A 26,019-nucleotide genomic window follows, 5' to 3' on the forward strand; every position below is an offset into this window, starting at 1 on the left:
TTAGGTTGTAAATATTGATTTATTATTTGCACTTAAAAAGTTTTGGCACACTTGTCATTTGCTTCTTCATTTCACTTCATTTTATGTACATGTTTAATAAATCTGTTTAAATATCTCTCTCTTTAAATTGTTCTATATTAAAATCTAATGTTTGTTGCTCTAGAATCTCTACTGTACATTGAACAAACAAAACAAAAGGCAATCATGGTGCACTTCTCTCATTCTTTCATTTATATTCAGTCAGTCATTGTGTTAGTCCAGACGCTTGTGACCATGTAAAAGGTCATCGCTCATGTTTGGACATGGTGTCTCCTCTCTCCACCACTGCCACGCCGTTGCCACTGCACAGGTGCTCCTTCAGGATGATGTTCACAAAGAACTCGGCCACTATAGGACAGTGCTCGGACGCCACCCCGCCCCACGACCAGTTGTCAGGAATCCAGGGGTTGGTCAGGCCCTTCCGCACCACCGAGCAATGACCTGAAGGGGGCAGCACAAACACATAACACTTTCAGTGAAAAGTGTGGAATCAAAGATGTTTTTGAAAGTCTCTTATGCTTTCCAAAGCGGCAGAGCCGACTTGTTTAAAGAGTAAATATTATCTAATGTTAAATCTTACACCACCCACCTGTGTAGATCTTTTTGAGGGAGCGACTGGCCCAGATGTTGTCCAGACAGTGTGAACCCTGCGGTGTGCGAGTGCTGATGTTCGTAAAGATGGACGGTGCGAGGAGGGCGGAGAGTTTTTCTTTCCTCAGGCACTCCATCTCAGGGCTGTCAGGAGCCATGCCAAAGTGACCCAGCACCAGTAGCTCTCTCTCACCTACACCAGCAACACCAACAGAGAAATATTGAGGGGGTGTTGGCATCATTTATGTCCTCAAGCCTTGTTAATTTCTCTCCTTGCACTAGAACACACAGTATCAGTCAATACACAGCACAAACACACAACCATAAAGACTACGATTCCACCTGATAGCACCATGGTGCTCGCTGACACGGACACAGAACAGATAAGGAGCTCTTGTAAGAGTGACTCCTGCAATGATGCACTAAGTATCATGTTAAAACAGACCTTTGAGAGTTTCCTGGATACCAGAGCTCAGCCTGTAAGCCTTGAGTTCATCACAAGTGTTTTTTCCTCTCTGTTCTGCAGGCGATGGTGCTGCTGTCAGGTGCAAATTGATCAGCGTGAGCTCAGACGATCCAATCTGTTTACAGAGAAAATTGGGAATGTTGAAATGTTGAAAACAGTTGTGCTCCATAATATTTTTGTTGAAACCATTTCACATTTTTTTCAGGATTCTTTGATGAATAGAAAATTCAAAAGAACAGCATTTATTTTAAATAATTTTATTTTGCTCAATTTAATGCATCCTTGCTGAATAAAAGTATTCATTCCCTTAATAAAATAAATTCGGACCACAAACGTTTCTGTTTGTGTAACTTAAATAGCTCATACCATGAATTAACTCCAAAAAACAAATTGCTTGGTGACACTAACAGATAGAGCTGTATTCCAGGTTTACTTACATAAAAATGTCCCAGGTATGGCTGAAGATGAGGATTCTTCCCATTACCATTAGTCGCAGAATTTTCCAAGACAGTGGCATCCTTCATTTCAATCCCGGAGGAGCTGTCCCACAGGAAACCGGAGTACTCAGCAACCTACAGGATTACAGCAAAACCATAATGACCAAGATCTGCCAAGTAACATTCATAACCCAACAACCATACCCATTATTAAAGAGAAAAAGCATTTTAATCATGACAACTCAGTCTCAGAATAGTTTTAGCATTTTATTAATATATCAAAGCATTGACTCGCTACTGCTACAAGATACACAGACACGCTTTGTGAGTATGTAAGATATGCTGCTGTTGCTGCATAAAAAGACATACATAAATCTCATAGCAGATCTAGGCAAGTGGAGCTGGGGGAGGTGGAAGGTTCCAGAGTAAATCTGATACCACGCTGCAGGACTAGCTTATAGCAAACAATGAACAACACAATTTAAATGTTGAGTAAGCAATCTCATTGGCTGCAGGACCAGCAGAGGCCAATCAGCTTGTGGCATGTGGTAATGATGTGATTGCTTGCATATTGCATGTAAAGTACCTATCAGCCTGCGCCATTTAGAGTTTCATGACTGCACTAAATATATGACAACTCTTTCTAGATTGAAATATAAAAAAAAACGAATAAAAATGACAACACAAATTGCTAAAACTTAAATTACAATACAATTAAAATACTGAAAATATAAAAATAAAAGCCAATTCAAAATATGAATAAATACTATAATAGTAAATAATAATACAAAAATAACACTGGTCCATTACCCTTTATAACAATGGCTGCTGCATAGGACAAGTGACAGCGACTCCATATTTGCATAGATAAAGAGTGCATTTAACTAAGAGTGTGTTTAACTAAAGGCCACTGCATCATCATGACTGGAGTGTGTTAGTTTAACAGCCTTTGTGCCTGATGTCCAATTTATATGCACAGAGGAAGCACAGCAAAGAGATCAGGGGAAAAGTACACAGTACGTGTGCATCACAACACATCTCTATTGAAAGTGTCTTCAGGTGTGGCTTTAATAGAGTTTGTACTGAAAGTGGATGGTGATTGTACTTTTTGAGGTGCAAATGAGAACCAGGATTCAGCCTATATGTACTTTCTAATGTGAAATGTAAAAGCACATGAGGGCTTATAGCCACTTTATCTCTCTAAAAGCACACCGCAGTAATCAGATATCACACATAGCTCCACTATCGGAAAAAATCTGGTTCTAGTACATCCTACAGCACATCGATTAATATGAATATTTACAGTAATGCTCCATGATGAAGAGCAGACCTCTGTGAGTCAAGAACGTACATTTCTCCTGTGTAATCTCATTCATTTGTCCTACGTGACAGCACAGTCTCTGTGGAGTTTGTATCTGCCACATGTCACCGGTAAGAGGTTTCCTGTGTGAGTAAACAGCGCTATCCAGAGAACATCTTGTGTTCGGCCAGACACCTCTAGACATGGTCAAGGTCTTTAACTATTGTGTAAGGCTTTTATTTCAAATTCATGTTCTCAATCCTTAAAATGCAGTTTTACATGAAACATGTACTCTGTATTTTATTTATTTATTGAATCATTTACCTGTTTGAAGGCAAGACGTTACAGACAAGACATTTGTGTTTTCATGCACTGGTCAAATTTAAGATTTTGGGCTTTTTGTCTACATACTGTAATTTTTCATTTTATTACACTGTCTATTTGCGTCTGTAGATTTTAACTACAGTACATACATTGAACGTTTTTTTTTCTCATTTACTGAGCCCAAAATCTCCATTTCAGTAGCACTTACATCAGTTTTGTTCCTAGCTACTATATATTCTGAAAGTTTGTTCATATAACATTTGCCTGATTTATGTAACGTTATCTCTAAAAACATGGTGATTATGTTTACTGCCTGCTGATGGTATTTTCTGATTTATAGAGTGATAAAAAGAGATATCCAAAATCCCCTTTGTAAAAACCTATAACTCTAATATGTCAATAAAACAAAACAACAGAGTTGAACCTGGCTTTGTTCCATTGTTCAGATTTCTGTTCAGGAAATGCATGCAAATGCATATTTAATTAGTGCCTCAGTTATTGAAAGGTTAGTTCACCCAAAAATAAAAACTCTGTCATTAATTACTCACCCTCATGTCGTTCCAAACCCGTAAGACATTCGTTAATCCTCGGAACACAAACGAAGGTCTTTTTAATGTCAAGGTCTCCATTGACAGCCTATGCAACTACCACTTTCAAGCCCCAGAAAGGTAGTAAAGACATCATAAAAACAGGGCTCTCAAGTGTCACGCATTGAGCGGGGGAATGTCACTCTTGCCTGTCTTCAAAACTTGAGAGCCCTGTAAAAGTAATCCACAGAGTAAAAGTAATTACTTTTATGATGCCTTTCCTACTAATTTTAATTTTTAGGTGAACTAACCCTTTAAATATTACTTTTCAGAAAACTTGTTTTACAAAACAATTGCGATTAATCAACTGGGAAAGTATGGTGACATCTGTTATTTCACCTGTAGTGTGTTGCCTTAAAGGAGAATGAATCAGTGGACAGCTTTCTGTATGACGTAACAGCAGATATTTGCTAGTTAAGGCAGTTGGTAAACATTTTGGACCTTTAACCCCATATCATTTAATCGTTTGCATATGTGTGAATGCTACAGGAGTCTAAACTTACATTACTGGACTGTCCGGTGGGACAGTCTGAAACGGCACATTTCCACAGGCCTCTGGCACTCTTCCACTTGCGTACGCTGCAGAGAGTGGGCTGATTCAGCTCTGCACAAAACTGACACAAACAAACACAAAGGATAGCTGATTAGCAGTGAAAAATGAAAAAGTATTACACTTCCTTTCGGTGATGCCCCCTGTGTAAGCAGAAATTGTTTAATTGTTTAAAATGGAGTCTGATATTGGAACCCTAACAACATGAGGGTGAGTAAATGATGACAGAATTATCATTTTTGGGTTAACTAACCCTTTCAGTGGGATTTAGATCTGCACTTTATTGCTTGCCACCCCAGTCAAATGCAAAAAAGGGCATTTTTCCTACTAAAACACAATGCCTTTGATGGAGATGCAACTTTCTGATGCTGTAGTGCGTTTTACATTTTGATCACCTCAAAGCAGTTTGCAGATAGACCTCTGAATCTTCTAGCAAACAAAACCTGGCCTTGTCCTACTAAAGAGTACGTGCTGAGCATGCTCACTGGAGCTGGGAAATCTGATAACTACATGTGTCATTCCCATTACCTCAGACCCCCCCGGTTAGGTCCTATAATTAACCAGAAGCAGAAGGGGAGAGTTTCCTGCAGGGTACCAGGGGACAGAACCAGAAGTTCAACAGAAGCTGCGCTATCATCAGCTGATCTGTAAAGGCCGCTTGAGGAATGTGGGCAGGACAGAGACATTTAATGCAACAGACGTCAAAACAAACTCAGAACTAAAACAAGACCCCCAAAATACCTCAGTCCTGGTGCCAAATACATGTCTGCTCTGCATCTTGACTTGTGGGTAGTAGAGCTGCACAATTAATCATTAAAAAAACAATGCAATCTCGATTCAAATCCACACGATTTCATTCCTAAATGACAACAATTCGCCTGTGTCTATTAAACCTTTGACAAAATCACACTGGAGCATTCAGATCTGCATTTTTTTGCACATTGACCAAGAGCAAGCAGTTATCATTCATGTATTATTATGAAACAGTCTTTTCAACCACACAGTATCGTTATTTCTATGTTACAAATATTCAAATTATCACAGAAGTACTGGAATAAAAGTTTATAGTTCGGACAAACACACTGATGTCTACGGAAGCGATCAAAATAGAGCAAATCACCTTTTGAAAGTAACATGGAGCTTCAAATAACTATAGTATCGATTGCATTGATTGACTTTAAAAAGTGTATTTGTCATTGGATCATTAATTCAAGAGATTCAGTCAGAATCGTGGGAGAATCATTATTTGAACCCAAAAAAATCGTGATTCTCAATTAATCCAGAATCATGCAACTCTAGTGGGCCCGGTAGTCACTGCAACTCAATACAGTTGATTACGCCAAAGAGGACTTTGGCATTGTGTTTGTCAATGGATTCGCTAAGGTATGTACAATCTAATTTACCACAAGACCAAACCACTTGTGGAAATCGAGCAGTGGATTCCCACACATGATGACGGAAATGATGGTGAACAGTGAGCACGGAGCTGTTGATCATGAACCATTACGGACATTACCCTCTTCACTGGCAGCGGTCTAGCATCCTAACCCTCATAAGTGATTGATCTGCAAATGGTCCTAGCTATCAAAAAACAAAACATTTAATAGCTGAATTCTTGGCGAAAAACCATCACCTATAATCTTAAAGAGAGATATACCAGAGAAGCAGTGTTATTTTAGTATTATTTATATACTATTATACTATATACACTAGAGCTTCACGATTAATCATAAAAAGATCGCATTCTTGATTCAACACCCAGGTGATCTCATTCCTAAATGATTCACCTGTGTCTATTAAACAAACATTTTGACAATCACACCAGAACATTCAAATCTACATTTGCACTGCCTCTTTTCAACCACACAGTATTGTTCTTTCTGTGTTACAGATATTTAAATTATCACAGAAGTACTGAGATAAAAGTTTATAGTTCAGATATAAACACTGTTGTCCACGGAAGTGATCAAAATCGAGTAAATCACCTTTTGAAAGTAACTTGACGCATCAAATATAGATTGTATTGATTACACTGTTACACCAGTAGGTGGCGACAAGTGACTTGTATTTGTCATTGAATCATTCATTAAAGAGATTCATTCAAAAACGCTGATTCATCCAGTAATGAAACAAGTGAAGTATTAATGAATCAGCTGTTATTCATTTAAAGGGACTGTGTGTAGGAATTTCTCCCATCTAGTGGTGAAATTGTATTTTGCATTCAAACGAATAATGCTCTCCAGCGCCTCACTTTTTCAAATGCGCGTTGCATCTACGGTAGCCGTTATGTACCAAAAAGCTATGACAGGATGTCTTATAATAGCACTTCGAGTTTTTCTTCGGGTGAACAGGTTTGTTATTTAAAACAAACTGAAACTTGAAACAACGAAAAAAAGAATGTTACAGTATGAATTACTGACTGTGAAAAACATTAACTATGGTAATTAGTAGTAATGCCTTCTTTACTCGTTATATTTTTTTAAGTATGTGCATTGTTAGATATCATCATCATCATCAGAGCCTTCTCTACTTTACTCAATAGCTGCTATTCATCAAAGAGCCTGTTTAACTTTTAACTATAAATGTTCTACTGTCTATATAATAAAGTACACAACCAAGCAATGAAAAAAAAGCTTGTAATTATGACCGTAACATTGACTTACCTATCGAGAAGAAAGCAGGCAACTTCAGCGTCTCTTTTGAAAGCTTTCTCCTGCATTAGCTATCCCGACATTAACCCTTGTTTTTGTAATCTCCGGTCACGTTTCCTTTTACGGTCTATTTTCGACTATTTTCAACGACGAGGACTCATCCTGTGACTCAGCATATGTATGAATGAACGGTGTATAAATAACTGTGCAGTGCAGCCTTTTAAACTTGCCGCGGCAGTGACAAGCGCCTCTCACTGCTCTGCGCCTCCGCTTCTGCTGGCTTCAGTCACGTGACGCTGGTTCTGAACGAAAACGCGTTGTGGAAACGCGTTGGCCTAGTACTTTTTGTCCCTCTCTGCTATTATAGTTTTTCAAGATGGCAGAACTACATGGAAGCCTCCGTGGACCTACCCGTCCCATGTATATAAAGATAATAAATTCTTCGTTTACGAGGATTAGTCTGATCATTGGCATAGGTATTTGTACACCATTGAGGGCATATTTATTAATAAAAATATTGATTTTAGATAATAAAATACCTAAAAAGCTACACATAGTCCCTTTAAGAGCTGGTTAGTTCGGTTTATGACTTAGAAGTTTATATTATAGACTCTCTCCTTTAAATTATTTTAAAAATAAATCAGAAACTTCTAAAACAAAGGGACACTGAAAGGTGGGCCATGTTGCATACTTTAGAGTTTGATTTAACTATTAAGATCAATACCTTTTAGTATTGTACAGAATATATTTATAATCTGGATCTTTTTTCAGTAAATGTGGCATATGAGTTTTTTGCTGATAACAATTAATAGATTGGGATCATAATATGTATCTATTACTCAGAGAGACACACACACACACACATATTTACATGTATTATTGATTTAAAAAAAAAAACCCCACAGATTTACACTGAAGTAGTGACCTGAGCCATAAGACTTTACTGTTAGTTGCTCACTTAACAGGTACAGTATGTGGCAAACACAAAGAACGCTTAGCTTCACTAGGCGAATGACTGAAAATTTCCATGAGAGCATGCAATGTATTACTGTGCTCTGAGGGTGACACAAACAGAAATTTAGCAAGATGAGGAGGAGATGGTAGAGGGAGTGACTTTATTGTCCTTTCGAGAGGTTCTTTAACAAGAGGTCTGGGTTCTTTTGCCCGCTAATAAACTCAATGGTGACGCACAGCTCTGGTGTCTAAGGGAAGTCGCTTTGGTTCTGACGAGCTCAGTGGAAATATGCATTATAGCAGAGCAACAGCTAAACCACAAACTCCATGGAAACCAAGACAAGCTATAAACAAACAGCCCAACACTCTCTCTGCGTTCTTCAAATCTAAGTTCAAGTGTCGTGGCTTTTGGTCCATGTCTATTAGCTTTGTGGAGATCTATATGCCAGTGTACTCAAAAAAAAAAAAAAATTCACCAGACCAACAATAGACAAGAAATTCACTCTATTTTGTAAATTTATGTTATTATTAGGACATGTTTACACGACAACGATGTACTAAAAACAGAAACGTTTTTCCATTGCGTTTTTTGTGTACAGACGACAACTAAAATGTTTTATTATGCTGCCAAACCAGTAGTTGGCGATGTCACTTTGTAAAGAAAAACTGACTGAACACATAACACACATGCCAATGTTTTGAAAAATTCACGATGATGGTATCATTTTCAAAAACTTGCACTTTGAAGCCTGTTTTCAAGTTTGCGTTTTCAGGCCCCGCAAAACGCAGTTATCGAGCCAAAACACACAATTTTTTTTCAATTTTAGTTGAAACCGGTGTTGTGTAAACGGCCCCTTAATCTTATCCCTCCATGCGCGTTTCATTTTATTAATGTAATTTTTAATTAAAATATAGCATAACTTCATGAAAGGACAGACTTCTCTCTGGTGACTTATGCTGGACTTCTGCGATCATGTAGTTTGCTTAAACTAAATAACGATTGTATTGTACAATCTGTATTGTATAAAGCGTTATACAAATCAAGCTGTTTAATTATTTTATTTTTTTTCATTGAATCATTCATTGAAGAGATTTATTCAAAAACGCAGATTACTTCAGTAATGAAAACAGTGAAGTATTTATGAGCGAGTCATTGAATCATTCCTTCAAACTGATTTTAATAAAACCAAGTCCTGGCCTATATATTTTTTTCTTTTTGGATAATATGTTACACTCAGATGGGCGTCACAATAAGGAAAAAAAGATCTGTTGCTACTTGCATTACATCACAACTTTGACCATTTCCTCTTCAAGGGAAACAGACTGAATATATTGTTGAAATCTGCTTGCGCATATAAAACGCACTATAAAAAAATACAAATGTCCCTACCATCATACCACCCACAACTGACTAGCAATAGCTGTAACAAGATGATGATTTTGCCCTGGCTGTGTCCTAAAACTAGGCCACTGGCTATTAATACAAATACGAGCCCAACTTACTGTTTCAATATGAAATATGTCAGCAAAGGAAATTGGGGTTAATCTACTACTTTCTGCTCAACGTTTTTAAAAATGTGACAAATCAATTAAAATTAAGATAATATGCTGTCTTTGAAGTCATAATATTAATTAGAAGTGTCAGGATTCCATGAATATCATTTAGGGAATGATGGAATTCCAGACGTTGTCTAAACAGAGTTAATCTCAGGCTAAGCCGGAGTCCAGAGAGACATTCAGAACACGATGTCATTTCATTCTGAGCCAAAAGTCAAATAAGCATGCCTTCCCATCTTGGTCTGTCCAGTCAGCACTTGCAAAAGCAGTGTGGAGGAAAGAACGGCACTTCGGGTTCACTGCGGCATAACCCCAGCAGACAGTAGCGCTGTTAAAATCAGTCATTCACGGCCCATATGACTCCCAGTAACACAGTAATGGTATCAAGAATGATCAAGGGGAAGGAACCAACATAAAGACTGCAAACAGAGAATAGAGTAAGTAGTTCATTACCAGACACTTTTATCCAAAGCATTCTACAGTACAATCCATGAATCCCATGAAAAAAGATAGCCAGATATTTATTGTTAAATAGCTATATTTAACTGAAATTATGCTAATATCCAATGACTAAAATCTGTTTTTTTAAACCTTTATAATATATTGACATCCACCTTGGTAAAAAAGAAAGTCACATGATGAATCAAAGTTCAACGTTCATCATAAGTAGCTTTTCCGAGGTAAATACTAATATACATATATATATAGAAGGTGGTGCCTTCACAGTGTCATGCACATAAATACAAAACACTATCATGGACACATGTAACACTAAAATAAAGCAATAAATCCCTAATGCACATAACTTATATCTAAAAGCTAATTAGAAACATAAATATTAAAATGAAAAACCAACAAATGTAGTGTAACAGAGCATGCTGGGAATGCCACATTACGTTTTATTTACTGTAAAATATAAGATGACTTGGTTCTTATTTAACTTCCAAAAACTGTACATTTAACAGTGATTTACTGTAAAATTACATGAAATGTCCCATCAGATCTATTACAGTTTTTCATATAGAGTAAGGGATCTTACCGTTAACCAATTTTTACAGTCTCTTATTGTCACAACAATTAGCGATTAAATTACTGCGCATTTACATGAAGTTGAACTCAGCTTCGCGGCATAGCTAAAGGTCACTCATGTTGTCTTATACCACCCACTCTTTTTGAAAAATAATTATTTCAGGTCACATTGTCATTGACAATCGCTGTCAGTGTGTACGCCTCTTGCATGAATATTTGGCCTGGACCTCAAGGGCGCAATGGTGATCAGGTCATAGCTCTCACACTGCTGGGATTGAACCAGCAACCTTCCAAACACCAGCCCTGAGCTTCCCATTATGCCACACCAAATAAACATGATGTGTCCAAGAAAGACAAGTAGGAGAGTAAGAACATCTCAAGTCTGCAGTGAAAGAGGATATGGGAGAAATATTGGTTGACTTTGCCATTATCCTCTCACTGACAAACTGCTGCCCCACTAACCTACTTTACTAGTCTATTCCCAGCATCAGACACTGCGGAGAACACCCCAAACACACACAACACACATAGCTATTTGTGTACATGGTGATGCTGGTCTTTTTGAAAATTGAACAAAAAGAGCACATAAACCTTGGATTTACATATGATTTTCTTTACTTTTTTCACAGTGCTTCATGGGAGGGGACAGATCCTGAGATCTATTTTGGTGTGATTTGGCGTCACAATTCGTTGATTGGATAAGAATTCTCTGCAAAATCATGGGTAATGTAGTTCTTCCCCAGGAATTCCGCTGTTAAACAACTTATTTTTTAAGTAAATGAAATAACGTGGGCTGATAGCTTCAACAAAAGTGTATACGTAAGGGATAATGTACATCCAGCCAGTTGTTATCGTAAAATAAACCCCCAGCAAGAGTCTCGAATCACCCTAAAGGGGTTTATTTTGCAATAACAACCAGTTAGATGGACATTATCCCAGTTATTACATGGCTACTTGCCACATAAGTAAGTAAATGGACACAAAATATTGATATGAGTTTAAATATTTTACCAGCTCAATAAATGCAAAGCTTCCACGAAAGAAAAAAAAGTTCCTATAAGCTATGAGCCAAGACAAACAAGCATTAATAAAGATTGGGACATGAAATACAGATTCTAACTTGTTTATTATCTTATAATCCATTACAGTGCACAAAAGTACTCTAGTTTTATTTTACAGTAAATTCAGTTGATATTAGGCTACTGGGCCGCAAAATACACCAGCTGTGTTTGAATAAAACGAGAGAGAGAGAGAGAGAAAGTGCTTCTGCAGTGTGATACGAGAAATAGCCAGACGAGTGTCTTTATACAGCGTTGCTTTTGACGATGGTTATTATCGGAGAATAAATGACCTCGGAATGTTGTGATAAAAGGAAGAGGTGTGTGTTGTCTGTTAAATTGTAACACTACCTTGTCTAGAGCTTCCCGATCGGCCAAGTCTTGAACCGCTAGCAGGTTAATGCTGGAGAGAGGGAGAGAAAAACAAGGCATGTGAGACCACTAGTATATCAACATAATTGAATATTTAATCAAACAAATGAACAATAAGAATAGATTGCATGTATTCAAGGTTTGGTCCCCCCCCAATGATATATCTTGCAAACACAAGAACAAACTCAAGGTGACGACAGTGGAGGTAATGACAAAGCTCTGGAAGCAGTGTTGATGTTTACAGCCCTAATAACCACTGAGCCGTTTGTTTTCGAAGGTAATTCTCCTGGTTATTGCTCAAACAATTTAATACAGCAAACAGCAGATGGTTCTGTGAATATTCCAGTAATAATTACTCAAACACACAAGCAAAAACTGTCAAAGCTGTGCTTTTCATTAAACAAGTGTTGGAAGTTAAGATGGCATATTATAAACTGTCACACACACAAAAAAAATGAAGATACATGTACATGCGAAATTGGTGGGGCCAAAAGTAAAATTGTGAGAATCTGTGAGAATGTCAAGTTTTTTTCATGCCATATGGATTAGACAGCACTTCCAGGACAAACTTCGGCCTTTAACTGCACTTTTGTTATATTTTTACCTAAAGAAGTGTTTCATTTTTTCAATGTTATAATACTGTTCCAATTGCAACTTATGCAGTCAGCATAAAATGTATTTCTATATCAGCATTTAGACATATTTTAAGGCCAAAACCCAGAAACAAGCTGCATTTTAGCACGTTTTATTCTATGGCATAAAATACATCAGTAATACTGCCTTCTGATTTTTTTAAAGCCTTTCTGAGAATTCGCCCAGGACAGTGTTATTTTAGTATTAATTATGCACTTATATAGCATTTATCAATATTTTGAATACATTTTCAATGGGGGGGGTTTGTCTTTATTTTTAGCTTTAATTTATTCCCACTCCATTCACTTCAACTGCTTTGCCTACCACTCATGAATATTCATGAGCAGATGGCAAGACTGACTGGAATTCGGCTCATGGTGGATATACCCAAGAATCGGGCACGCACACACGATTCAGGTCCACTGACACCAGACTCACAATATGAATGACATGCAGGTCAAATTTATAAGACACAGCCTACACATTCATTGTCCGTTTTATTCCAACGGATTTAACTGCAGTGCATAACTTCATTTAGACCTTTTCTGAGGTCCCTGTCTCTACAGGGAAGTTTATCTACACTGGAGCCATTTAAACCTTCAAATTGGAGCCACAAAGTTGACATGAACTAGAAAGAGCTCAGAGACCAACTATAAACACAAATCAATTATACTGTACTGTCAGGAGGCACAGAACACTCCTGCAGGCTTTCCCAGAGTTCACTGCATTCACTGTCACAGCAATTCATTATATAGTCAAACACAAGTGTAACATTTATCCTAAAGCTGAAGCGTTTAATTTCTTCGATGTTAAAACACTGTTCCAATCACAAGTTGGATTGGAACAGTGGTTATCACAAGTTAAAAATATTTTACGTTTTATTTAACGGCATGAAATACATCAGTAATAACGCCTGCCTTGTGATTTTTTTTTATTTTTTTTTATCTAAAACCCCATTCATTTATACACAAATGTGGACGTGCACATTCAAGCATTTTATACAGTGAGCTTAAACATATCGCTCTTTTACAGCAGATTTAGTTCACAAACAACTGACAGTCGCGACCTAAATGATTTTCATTTACAAATAAATAAAAAAATAAATAAAAAAAAAACGGCATTAGTAACTTACTTTTCCCGGCATCAATGGCGCGCACTCAAGCTCCAGGGATCTTGCCTCATTTTAAGTCAGATTTGTGAATTCAGTGAATTGTTAAGTGGAGACTCACTCTGAACAGATAACTGAATCAGTGAGTTGTTGAATCGAGAACGGATGACATCAGATCGGTGCAATTCATGAATGAATCGTTCGGTGCAATTTGAGAACCGATTAAATTAAAAGAATCAGCTCGTTCACTATTCGGACAGCGCCATCGCATCACTGAACGGGTGACGATTTCTTCAGTTCAAAACTAAGCAGATGCAGTTGATAAAAAGTAGAATATTATGCTTTGGAATGTAGTGAAGTAAAAGTTTCCCAAAATAAAAATACTCAGATAAAGTACAGATACTTGAAAAACGTACTTAAGTACAGTAACAAAGACAAAATACTTCTTACCAATCCACCACTGTAAATTACAGCATGCTTTATCTCTGATAAATACTCTCCTAAAATTGTCCTGGTCTAGAGTACAAGTACAGTTGCAATGACTGATCAAGAAAGAGAAAATAAAGCAATACGGCAGGAGAGACTTTATTTTCCAGCCAATGCTGGAGCTGATAACTCAGATCCTGTTTTGAGAACAAACAGTCAGACAGACAACACCCAGAGCACACTGTGTTTGTGTGTGTTTGTGAGTGAGTGTGAGTGTGTGTGTGTGTGTTTTCATTTGATTATTTGGTATTTATGTGTGTTATAAAAACTATGATCTTTTCAAACCTTGACCAGTTATCAAAACTCGCATCAATAAACTTTAACATTGAAAACAAAGCAGCTGCTCACTCATAAAATAATAATAATAAAATCTCATGAATCTCATAAACATTGATGGACATTAAGCAGTAAAATGATTATATAACCAACCTAGACGACATTTTCAATGATCATGAAGCATCATGTGTACAAGCCATAAACGGCATAAACTTTTTTTTATTGAGGAGGGAGTGAATGCCTACAGTATGAATTCAATTATTTTCTGATTTTATTTTTGATTTAGTAAAATGACTTGATTTTTGTTTGCACAACACAATTGTTTGTTTCATGTCATTACTTGTCTGTTGATAACATAGGACTGGTGTACCTTTTCAGCCAAATACAGCCATGTTATAAAACATTAAAATCCATGCATTTAGCATTTAATTTTTTCCTCAGAATTGTTCATTTAAAGTAATTTGTTACATTGTTAAAGATTCATGGATCATGAACTACAGTAACAAATCATTTTGCAGCATTTATTAGTCTAGATTAATTAAAAAATAGTTCATTTTTAACATTTCAAGTTAATTAATGTATTATGAACAAAAGTATATCAAATGTATATGGACATTAACCAAGATTAATGAATGTTGTACAGGTACTGTTTATCTTTAGTTAGCTATTCATGTTAGTTATTGCATTAAATAATGTTAATGTATATAACATCATTACAAAGTGCCACCATGGCAATGTTCCTTTCACCTAAAATCATTTAGTTTTATAAAAAAAAATAAAAAAAGTTTGATGAAATTATGCTGCCAAACCTCTCATTCAATGTAATCACAATTACGTCACACAGTCAAACAGATTCATGAGATTTTAGCCAGATAATGGAGAACATGGTGGTGTTTACTGGTGGATAACCAATAGTGCGGTTTCACTGCAGAAGTCAAACCCCAGTGGGCCACTGATTCATGTTACTCCTCTGCTTAACTTGGGCTGTATTACTGTACGATAATCTACAGTATTTCTCTTTCCATGCCAGTTGAGTCATTTGTTCCCTCACATAATTCTTCATCTTGTTTGTGGTCTTGTTGCATATCAAATACTGCATTCTGTTCAAGTCAGAGAGTCCGAATTTCCAGTTTCCTACTTGGAAAAGTGCAATAGAGCGCCATAAGTGCACAATCTGATGTGCACGTGTGTGACATAATGCGGACACGTTGGCACACAAAGCAAGTTACACAGTTAATGGTAAACTATTCCTCTTAAGCAAATAAAATGTATCAATGACTTGCAGTTCTTATGATGATAAAATCTGTTAAACAAGCATTTGCAGAGATAGATCCGCGCAAAACATTGTAAAAGACTTTCTCTGTTGGTATAATTGGTCACCTGTAAAACAGAAGAATCTAAAATCTATTCAATAAGAGTTGCATATCTTTTTCTTAAATATTCCTGTCTAAAAACAGCATTTGTTAAACTACAAGCAAAAACATCTTGTTCTAAAGTTATTGGATTTCATTCTGACAGCATGCAGTGGCTGTTTGCTGGCCAGCATCTTTGCCCGTTCAGTCAAAGTGACGTAATAAGGAGGAAATGGGAAGTTCGGAAAGCATTGTTTCTCATTTCACAAATTCACATGCAAAGAAGGTGTTTACATAGAAGGCACAGAAGCTAAACTCATCTCATTCCATTCAAAAGGTCTGAGAGTGGGTGGCACATGGTCATGTAAAACCACTCAGATTCTTATTTAAATAAAGATGAAAAAAAGGTTCTCTTGTAGATGCAGTCACAGTTCTGAGCAGTGCTATTATTGCTAAAAAAATATATATATAATAATAATAATTTTCGTTAAAAACTTAAAAGTGAGAAAATGCTCATAACAAAATGACTAAAATGTCATTTTTATAAATATAATATATAAATAATACTAAATGACACTGGTTCTGAGCTGGTCTTGTTTGGCCAGTTTGTCATCCAAACCATTCTTCGGTTTTCTTGAGTGGTTATTTACATATATTGACAAATTAGCATATTTTCACATGAGCAAACAACACTGTTCCTCAAATTTTTGCATGTTATAGACCGGGTCAAAGGTCACCCGTGGTTGTGCAGCATACAGCCTGGTCCTAATAAAACAGTACGATGCTATTTCAAGTGTACAGTATGTAAAGCTGTACAACATAAAACCTCAAACCAGAACCCAGCAGACTTGGGTAAACCCAGAGACATTATAAAAAACTGAGAGACCACTAGTCGCTTTCAACGGCGACCTATTTGTGTTGTATAATCTGTCAGATAAACCCACCGATCAGTCAGTAATGACTTTATTTTGTACTGAGGCTCTAAAGTGATTAGTCACGTGGTATTTCTGCGTCAGGTGATTGACTCAAAATCCTGTATGGGAAAGACGGCAGATTCCAAATCGAATTTTTCCAAGGGTTCCTATACCAGTCGAGCAACTGCCATTGAGAAAGAATGGTAATGTAATGTTAACGGATAGCTTTCAGTTTCTCCAGGTATTATAGACCATTCTCAAGACTACAAGTATAACAAAATAACTCATAAACTGCTCAGAGCTAATACAACAGCAGTGACAGTTCAATCAATAAGAGCACGACTCAGACAAGGTTCAACTCTGTCAAAATGTAACTGGTGAGTCTGCAGTTCCTAACGTGTTTGGCAGTTCATTACAGCACTAAAGGAAAAGCATGGAAAAAGTCCTATGATGCACACACACACACACCAACAAATAGGTCTACACATCCTGTCACATTGTGCAACTTCCAGTACATGTTTTTATAATAATGCAGCTAAGCTGTCTTGTGTCAGCAAAAATGGAAAGGTTTCCAGAGAATAGAAAATGATGACTTTGATCCAACCGCGTGTGTGACCCTGAGGTCAGTCTTGGAAATAAATCAACAGCAACTGCTTCTTTCACACAGTTTCTCGTTCTCGTCAAACTCTCCACAACCCAAACATGTCAACACCTTGTTTTTGTTGCAAGGAAACCTTTCGAAACCCAATTTATTTTGCAATAAAAATGAAAGCTCTTGCAAAACTGACTGTCACACTCAACATCCTATGTAGTGTAGCAGGGCAGTGCCTGAATTTTGGTGCAGGATTGTGGGTATTAGGCATAGTTTGACTAATTCCCGCAGGTTCCGCACTTATATTGCAGGAAATTCCCGCAAACATTTATTCACTATAGGGTGGTAGGTTGAATGAGAGCATTAAAACGCACAGATTGTCAGATCAGTAATTTGAAAACTATGCGAGATGTAATTTCACAAACCAGCTACCGCGTATCTCTCACTTGCGATTGATTTCAAACCATTTAGTAGCCGCACATGCCGCCTCTCAAACAGCTTGCGAGTACCAAATTGAGTTCTTTTTCGCAGATTATTGCACTTAAACATACTCGCAAGATTATGTCAAAATGTCCGACTTGGCGAGTATTCACGTAAAAACTATTTTTTAAAGCTCTTAAAGTGGCAGCAGCCTAATATACCTGCTGTTGTCTGTGCCAATAATGTTAATCAAACAACAAAAGACAAAGAGAAAATCACTCACTGCTCTTGACTGAATAACTTTTGTAACTTTAGTTGTAAGGATTAAACTGTATTTAATTTATTCATGTGTTATTTTACTTACATTGATTACTTTATTTACATTTCTGTAGTATTTCTGTACCTGAATTAAGGCCCTTGCACACAGAGTCCAAAATTCGCATCCGACATTTTCATCCATCATAAAAAAATTGGGATCAGGTTAGATTTTCTGCGGTTTTCGCATCCGTAGCAAGCATTTTGATTGGTGTTTTGACAATTCAACCACCGAATCACAAATACGAAAAAACGCATGCGACAAGGACCTTTAGGGTTGTCAAATGTACTGGTACTACAGGTACCAGTTGGTAAAAAAATATATATATATATATATATATATATATTTCGGTAGTACAGAGTACCGGGTGTATTTGGTCCCCTGCTGATAGATGCTGCTTTCAAAAATAAAAAATAGTTACAAAGCAGAATAATGTCAGAAGAAAACAAAGAAAAGAAAATTGAAAGAGAGAGGGAAGCAGAATTAAGTCAAATGAGGAGCTTTTGCACAGGCAAGCACCACTCTTTTGCTCCAATAAATATAGTTTCAGCCTGATATTCCAGTAAAACCAAAATTACACATTCAGGACATGAGATTAGAGATCTGAAACTGTCTTTTTGTAGATAGGTCATCATAATGTAGTACAGCACCATGGAGACTAAACACGTGACGTGTGCCACACTCAGAAAAGTAAGTTGACATTAGTCAGATGAGTCAGATTGTTTGACTTGGTGCGTTTACAGTGAGGTTACTACAGGCCGTCTCTGCGTACACTTTTGCACGAACTGTAGTAACCTCTGATCAAGCAGTCTGATGGCTTCCCTCCACCCTGTGTGTTTAAGAGACAAATAAAATGTGTAGTATTTCAAGCACTGTGGGTTTTAATGTCCTTTTACCCTGATAACAGATCAGTCTACCAGATAGAGTTTAATTTACAAAAACAACCCAAAAGTACCACCAGATAAGGTGGTGACTGACTCAGTTGTGATGACTGGAGACGGGTTGCATTGGGTGACCTGCAGTGACTCCAAGAGAGATGTTTGTCTGAGATGTTTACACATAACTTAAAGTATTAAGCTTTGGTGCCAGTTGGCTATGAACATGAATGATATTGCAAATCATGCAGCTTGTTGAGAAGAGTTAGGCTATTACTTTTCTACGCAATGTGACAAAATGGGCGAAAAATCTAATTCGAAGTAAATGTTTTCTATTTTAATACATTTTAAATGCAATTTATTTCCGTGGTGGCAAAGCAAAATTTTCATCAGCCAATTCTTCAGACTTCAGTGAAACATAATCCTTTAGAAATCATTCTAAAATTAATATTAAAGGTGGGGTAAGCAATATTTCAAAAACACTGTTGGACATGTTGATATTTGAAATCAACCCAAACACACACACACACACACACACACACACACACCCATCTCTTCATTGCTCCGCCTCAAAAACTCACCTTCCAATCCTAAACGCCCTGCTCTGAGTTGGTCTCGAACCTCGCCGCCATCTGTTCATCATAGCAGAAGGGCAACAAAATAATGCTTCACGAAAAATAAAGCGCAGATAATGAACAAATGACAAGGAAGCACAAAAAAAAATGTACGTACAGCACACAATGTTAATTACAAACAAGAGTTCGTTGTTAGTTGCCAACAGCACAGCAGCTCCAGACAAATAATGACACTCAAACCCAGTGTTCCTCGAAGCGTGGACCCGAATCACAGCAACATCCGTGTCTGTTTTCAGGCCTTCCCACTTAGCTCTCTCCAGCGCTGGAAAGCTTTCTAATATTAATGCGGGTCCTAAAGCTCGAGTCATTACCCAGTCATAACCCTTAATTTTCCAGTGATTTCTTCTGAGCTTTTCTCTTTTGTATTGTGTCTCATCTCCATTTCTGCAGTTTTCTTCAAATCTCCCTCTTGCTCGTTCTCTCTCCTCCACCGTCATCCGCCCCCTAATGCTGATTGGCTGCACACGTTTGTTGTTGTTTGTTCTTGTGTCGGTCTGACTAACTTCCAAACAGCGTTTTTCAAATATCACGAATTCATGCAGACTAACCCGGAGGTGTCAATTTTTTCCTGATAACAATGAAAGAACTTAAAATACTCAATTTTTGGTCATAAGAGTAAGACAACATTTGAAACTGTAAAGGGTCTATTTTTGTGCACACTTACAATAACAACAAAACTTTGTGCTTTTGTAAAATAAAGAAAACAAACAGAGTGCACTTTCTTCCGCCTCGGCCTTCGTGTACTGGAGCGTCACAAAAATGAACCGAAACTCAGCGTATACTTGCCACACAGACAATATGTCAATAGACATATTGAAATGTCTACTTTTAAATGAACCAATTCAAGTCGAAAACAGATATTTTCTGATTATGTAATCTGTATGAAACATGCATTTCTCTCTATAGGAGTATCCACTATAGGAGATGGCGAGTCAGCATTGTCAACTACATCTTTGCAGCCGACACAGACTCAGAAAACAGTAGTTTATTAATAAATTATTAAAAGCTCAGACTAGTGTTGTCAAAAGTACCGGTAAAAATGTGACGATATCAGCATTTCCCTTTAGCATTTTGAGCGCTGTTGAACGGATTCTTAAACACCTCTGGTTGGCCATTGCGTTCACGCGCTCAACATATATGTCTCTGATTGGCCTGCTTTCAAACGCTCCCGTGTGTATCTGTGTAAGCGCTTGCCATTCGGTGAAGACATGCTTTTGAAGCGTTGATCATTGTAGCCAATCACAGACATATATGTTGAGCTGGTGAACACAATGGCCAATCAGAGACATTTATGTTGAGCAAGTGAACGCAATGACCAATCAGAGGTTTTTAAGAATCCGTTCAACAGCGCTCAAAATGCTAGAGGGAAATGCTGGTATCGTCACATTTTTTAAATTTCAGTGCCGACTTGGTACCAAAGTCAGTACTTTTGACAATACTTGTTCAGAGTCAGACAGTCTCCTTTCTGTTTTTCCCCTGACACATTCATAAACATTACTTTTGCCGGTGCGCTGCGGCAAGCTTTATGCGTGCGCTTGAGCGTTTGAGCAATACAAACGTGATTAGTTGACTATTGGCTTAAATTAATGAGTACTAGTCGACTAGAAAAATCTTTAGCTGGGGGCAGGCCTAGACATTATAAATGTCACTTTTTTATCAATTTAATGCATCCTTGTTGAGTAAAAGTATTAATTTCTTTCCAAAAAATAAAAAAAATTCTTACTGACCCCAAACTTTCCATGCTGATGTAGCAGCAAACAATTGTGGAGAATATTTGACCATTTTATGTAATATTTTGGGGAATGGCAATGGCAAGTAAACTCATGACCTTCACTTATCCGTTCAAAAGGCCTTCCCCAAATCCAATCAGACAGTAAAGTGAGTTTTCATGGTTATTTAGTCAATAGGTCAAAGCACCAGAGAGGTTGTAAATATTCTCAAGTTTCTCAAGGGATTTCATACACTAGAACATATAGTTATCAACAAGACACTTTTGCTGTAAATCATTACTTTTGGTATCAATATTTATTCCAAATCACGTTAAATCTCATGTCTTCTCCATCCAATCATTGTTCTATCACTAGAGACTTGGATTTTCCCCAGACAGCAGAAAAGTGGCTGATCTCAGCTCAGGGTTGCCCAGAGTCATGTGTGCAGTGGAGGGAGCGACTGTGGTTTCTGCAGAAATAAACCTCTGATAGGACGTTTGATTTAGGGTTTCAGGAAAGTAGTCATTTCCTATTCAAGGTTTGTTTGGATCCAACTGAATTTTGTATGCAGGTTTATTGACATTACAACCCATGTGAGTTCTCAAAAGATGGAGTTTGTAAGTTTGTTCCACCAACACCTAAGTCAATCAACAGTGATAAACCAACCTTGAGAGATTCTTGGTGCAGTTTTGCAAGCTGACGAGTTTTTAAATGCCGCAATATGCTGGTGCATCAAAAAAAAAAAAAATTCTAACACAGCAATAACTAGTTACGTATCTGCATATGACCTTGTGTGGTAGAATCAGGTTCTGTAGAACAGTGTTTCCCAACCTTTTTTGCCCTATGTGTAAGGCTCATATACCTCTTCATCACACTGTTATTTTAGTATTATTTAACTATTGTATTTATTAATAGTTTGAATGAGGTTTTATTCTTATATTTTCGTTATATTTTTATATTTCGTAAACGTATTAGTTTACGTTGTTTTTTTATTTATATCTGGCTTTCATATATTTTTATTAATTTATTTAAATTGCTTTATTTCTAATTTTCATTTAGGTTTTTACTTCTAATATTTGTATTTTATTTCAATTACCGAAAACATTTTAAAGGGGTTATGACATGACAAATCAAATTATTTTTAAAAACCTTGATCTTTTGACATTTAAGAGGTCTTTGTAACATTAAAACATCCTGCAAGTTTCATAGCTTAAAACGTCCTTCTTGTTATAAACAAAGCGTTTATTTAATCAAGCTCCAAAAACAGCTCGTTTGGATATTGTGTGATTAGTGACGTCACACAGGCAAACACATTTGCATATGCCTGCCTCCGGTGCAAGACAATAGTTTTATATCATTGCCCACTGGAGTTCAGTCACCTAATGGCTGACACTTGTCTACACAGGATGCGAGTCTACACTGGATGGATACAGTATACAGATGTCTGTTCTTTTCTTTCCATGTGCTTGAGTCTGCCGACAAGAGGACAAACGGAAGAGAAAAATGAAGCGTAAAATGAAACGTTCGATGTTTAAAGAGCTTATTTGCTCATTTCTGTAGAGACTTCAGAAGGATACCAGCATCACATAAGTGGATGGTTTATTTTTAATGGTGTCCTGGTTCGGGACAGTGGCCATTTACTGACAAGACTTAAAGGAGACACAGTGTAAAAGCCCCCTCAGACAGACCTTTTCCACAAATATATTTGTATTTTTGTGCAAAAAACTATTAACATTATAAGTGAACCTCAAGGAACTTATTAAATTAGAAAAATCCATATCATGACCCCTTTAATAGTTTTAGTTAATGATATCAACATTGCAAAAAAATAACTGATAGTTGTTTATGTAGGAAAAGTAGCACATACGTTTTGCTACCATTGTTATCTACACAATTTTCTCACATTTTGATTTCTTTGTTTAAAAAGAAAATAAACAAACATTAACAATCAGAACTAATTATTTAATTTATTAATGAAACAAAGCACAATCAAAACTTTCCAAATGCATTTTGAATATATTACATTAGCCCCTTGGTTGAGAATCACTGCTTTATTATAGGGACGGTTGCATTATTCATTGCTGTAACAGTGTGCAGCTTTCAGCACTGATGTAATTCATAACACTAACACTATACTCTCCCTGCCGATACTACTACTATTTCAAACCCCTTCAACACACACACACACACACACACACACACACACACACACACACACACACACACACACACACACACACACACAAAGATTATATAACAACCTTCCCAGAGTCATGACAAGAATGAGGGCATGTACCTCAGCAACACCCTGAGTGAATTAGCCTACAGTATGTGTGTGTGTGTGTGTGTGCATGCCATTGACCATAAAACAACCAACAGTACAAACATTTCTCTTCTAGAATCTATCAACACAATAAAACATGGGCAGTGCTGAATTCTAACGTGCAGTCAGATTACCATGAACATCCACTAAAGACCTCAGTGCCTAGCACTGCATGTGATCCAGCACTGCAACACAAGCCAGCTGGACTGCCTATATCCACTACAGTACAGCAATAACCTGACACACTGTTTCTTCTCCACTTGCAAAAAACAAAGTATGTGATTTGAGAATAAAGAAATCATCAGAGGTCGTAACACTTCACAATTCAGTTTTCAGACCATACAGTGCAAATGCAAATGCAAAAAAAAGAAAAATGTTTTCTTGGTTACTTACAATTGATCATGTGACTTCAGAAATGATCATTGAATAAATTAAATTAACCAAATTTTAATTTTTCCAATATATAGTAATACATAAATCAATCATATATATATATAGATTGATTTTTATACTGATTTTAATAATTTGAATGTAGGCTACTTAATGTAGCCTACTCAATATTCAGTGACTCGGATTGGAGGCACAAAAAATTGATCGGGACATCCCTAGTTAAAAGTCCAAATGTCCAAATACCTTTACAAAGAAGTACTGTGATGCTACCAGGGTGCAGTGATGGTATCAGATAGTAATATCATGGTCCTTTAATATGTAACCACCGGACTGAATGATTACCACTCATGTACCATGTTGTTTACATGGTACTTAAAGGTAGCCTTAATTCAAAACAATTTTTTAAACATAGACCATGTCCAAACACATTGTGCATGTCCGAAAACATGGTAATATGAGTGTACTCCAAGTCAAAGGTATTTGGATGGTACATCCAAAAACATGGTATTACCATGGAACATGCCCACAAGGTGCCATGGGCAAGATGCCACTAATGCCATGGTAGAGTGTCAAAATATGATAATACGATGGTACAAAAATAATATGGTATATTGACTTTTAAAGGTAGCCTACTTCCAATAATACTAAGGTATAATGTCAAAAATGGTGGTATTACTTGTCTAAAAAGGCAATAGTGTTGTAACTTAATATTTTACTCACTCATTTTCTAGTAGGGTCATACAGACGACCTCTTTGACCCCAGGGTTGTTGGCCTTCTCACTGGAGCAGCGCTGCAGGTTCCAGGTGGCCACTCGCACCACGGGCTTTCCATCACGCGTGCCCGCTGGAGGCTCCACGCAGGGCCGGACAGATGTGACGAGCGGCGGTCCTCCGAGCGGAACGTCCATCTCATCGCTGCGAACACTGAAGGACGTGGGGCTCGGGTGCGTGAACCCTCCGTTCGTGTTCGTGGAAGGAGTCCTGGAGCGCTCCACGAACACCTGGAAACGGATCCTGTCCAGCAAGGATGAATTTATGTTGGCCACTTTGACCAGGTCTTCGATGCTTCTGAACGGGCCGTGCACGGATCGGAACTCTACGACGTTCTTGGCGATTTTCTCGGTGATGCCGCGGACGCTCATGAGCTGCGGCGGCGTGGCCGTGTTTATGTTCACGCCGGTGCACGGCAGGTGCTCGTGCTCTTTGCGCAGAGATGAAGGAGAGTGATTAGACGAGCTGTTCTTGCTCGACACGCAGATCTCTAGTTTAATCGCCTCTAGTTTAGTTGCACCGACTCCACTGACTAACGCCAGGTCTTCTACTTTCTTGAATCCGCCGATGCATTCCCGGTACTCCACGATATTCTGAGCCACCCCGCGGTTCACGCCCGGCAGAGTCATGAGCTCCTCCTCGGTAGCAGTGTTGATGTTCAGCCGCTCCTGATTCACTAGTATGTGGCTGAAGTTGCATGCCGCGCTGAACTTGCGTTTGCCCTGGCAGAAATCCGTGGGGTCCTTGGGAATGGACCGGTGGCATCCGAGATTCCCACCCATGTGTCTCGGTGATTCAGTTCGGGAACTGAGAATGAAACCCGTCCGGATCCGGGTGGCACATAGACTAATTTTGATATTTTAACTTGATATTTAAAGCTATAAATTCTTTAACGACTTCTCGTTAAACATACACGAACAGATATCGCTGTAATTTCTCTTATCTTATCTGTCAGTAGCCTACTTGCAGAATTCCCCGTGTTTTCTCAGTCTCGGAGCAGAAGGAACAGCGTCCATGTCAACGCGCATCCAGGCAGACTGAACTGAAGTGAACCTTAGCGCGGTTCCCATGTCGTGCTGTCCGATTCGCGGACGAATTGTTATTTTGAACCTGAACCGACTCTTTTTAATGATTCGATCGAATCAATTTAAGAAGGATTCATGAATCACTGAACTCTAAATGCTGGTCAAAGTGGACACCGGACACGAGAACTATTACGTTTTAATAATCGTTACTAATTCTAAGAAAATATGGAAGTGCACACGACAGCTATAACTACACAAAGGAACGGTTTCGTTGGAATC

At 37.7% G+C, this 26,019-nt stretch overlaps 1 protein-coding gene across 1 annotated transcript; it reads right to left on the bottom strand.

The window, feature by feature from the left end:
• Window positions 1–26,019, bottom strand: eepd1 (endonuclease/exonuclease/phosphatase family domain containing 1). The gene is made up of 7 exons (XM_084423435.1): window positions 24,665–26,019; window positions 11,895–11,946; window positions 4,248–4,358; window positions 1,534–1,668; window positions 1,076–1,211; window positions 629–823; window positions 1–480 (listed from the first exon to the last, which is right to left on the bottom strand). The coding sequence occupies exons 1-7, from the start codon at window positions 25,495–25,497 to the stop codon at window positions 284–286; spliced, it is 1,659 nt and encodes a 552-aa protein (XP_084279561.1). The 5' UTR covers window positions 25,498–26,019; the 3' UTR covers window positions 1–283.

This window comes from Rutilus rutilus (genome assembly GCF_951802725.1).
Source record: "Rutilus rutilus genome assembly, chromosome: 11".
Lineage (NCBI taxonomy): Eukaryota > Metazoa > Chordata > Actinopteri > Cypriniformes > Leuciscidae > Rutilus > Rutilus rutilus.

Coding starts and splice junctions, on each gene's coding strand:
- eepd1 (XM_084423435.1), bottom strand. CDS start 25,497: ATGGGTGGGAATCTCGGATGCCACCGGTCCATTCCCAAGGACCCCACG. Junction 824..1,075: donor TATCCAGGAAACTCTCAAAG/GTCTGTTTTAAC, acceptor TTGCTGGTGTAG/GTGAGAGAGAGCTACTGGTG. Junction 481..628: donor CCTCAAAAAGATCTACACAG/GTGGGTGGTGTA, acceptor TGCCCCCTTCAG/GTCATTGCTCGGTGGTGCGG.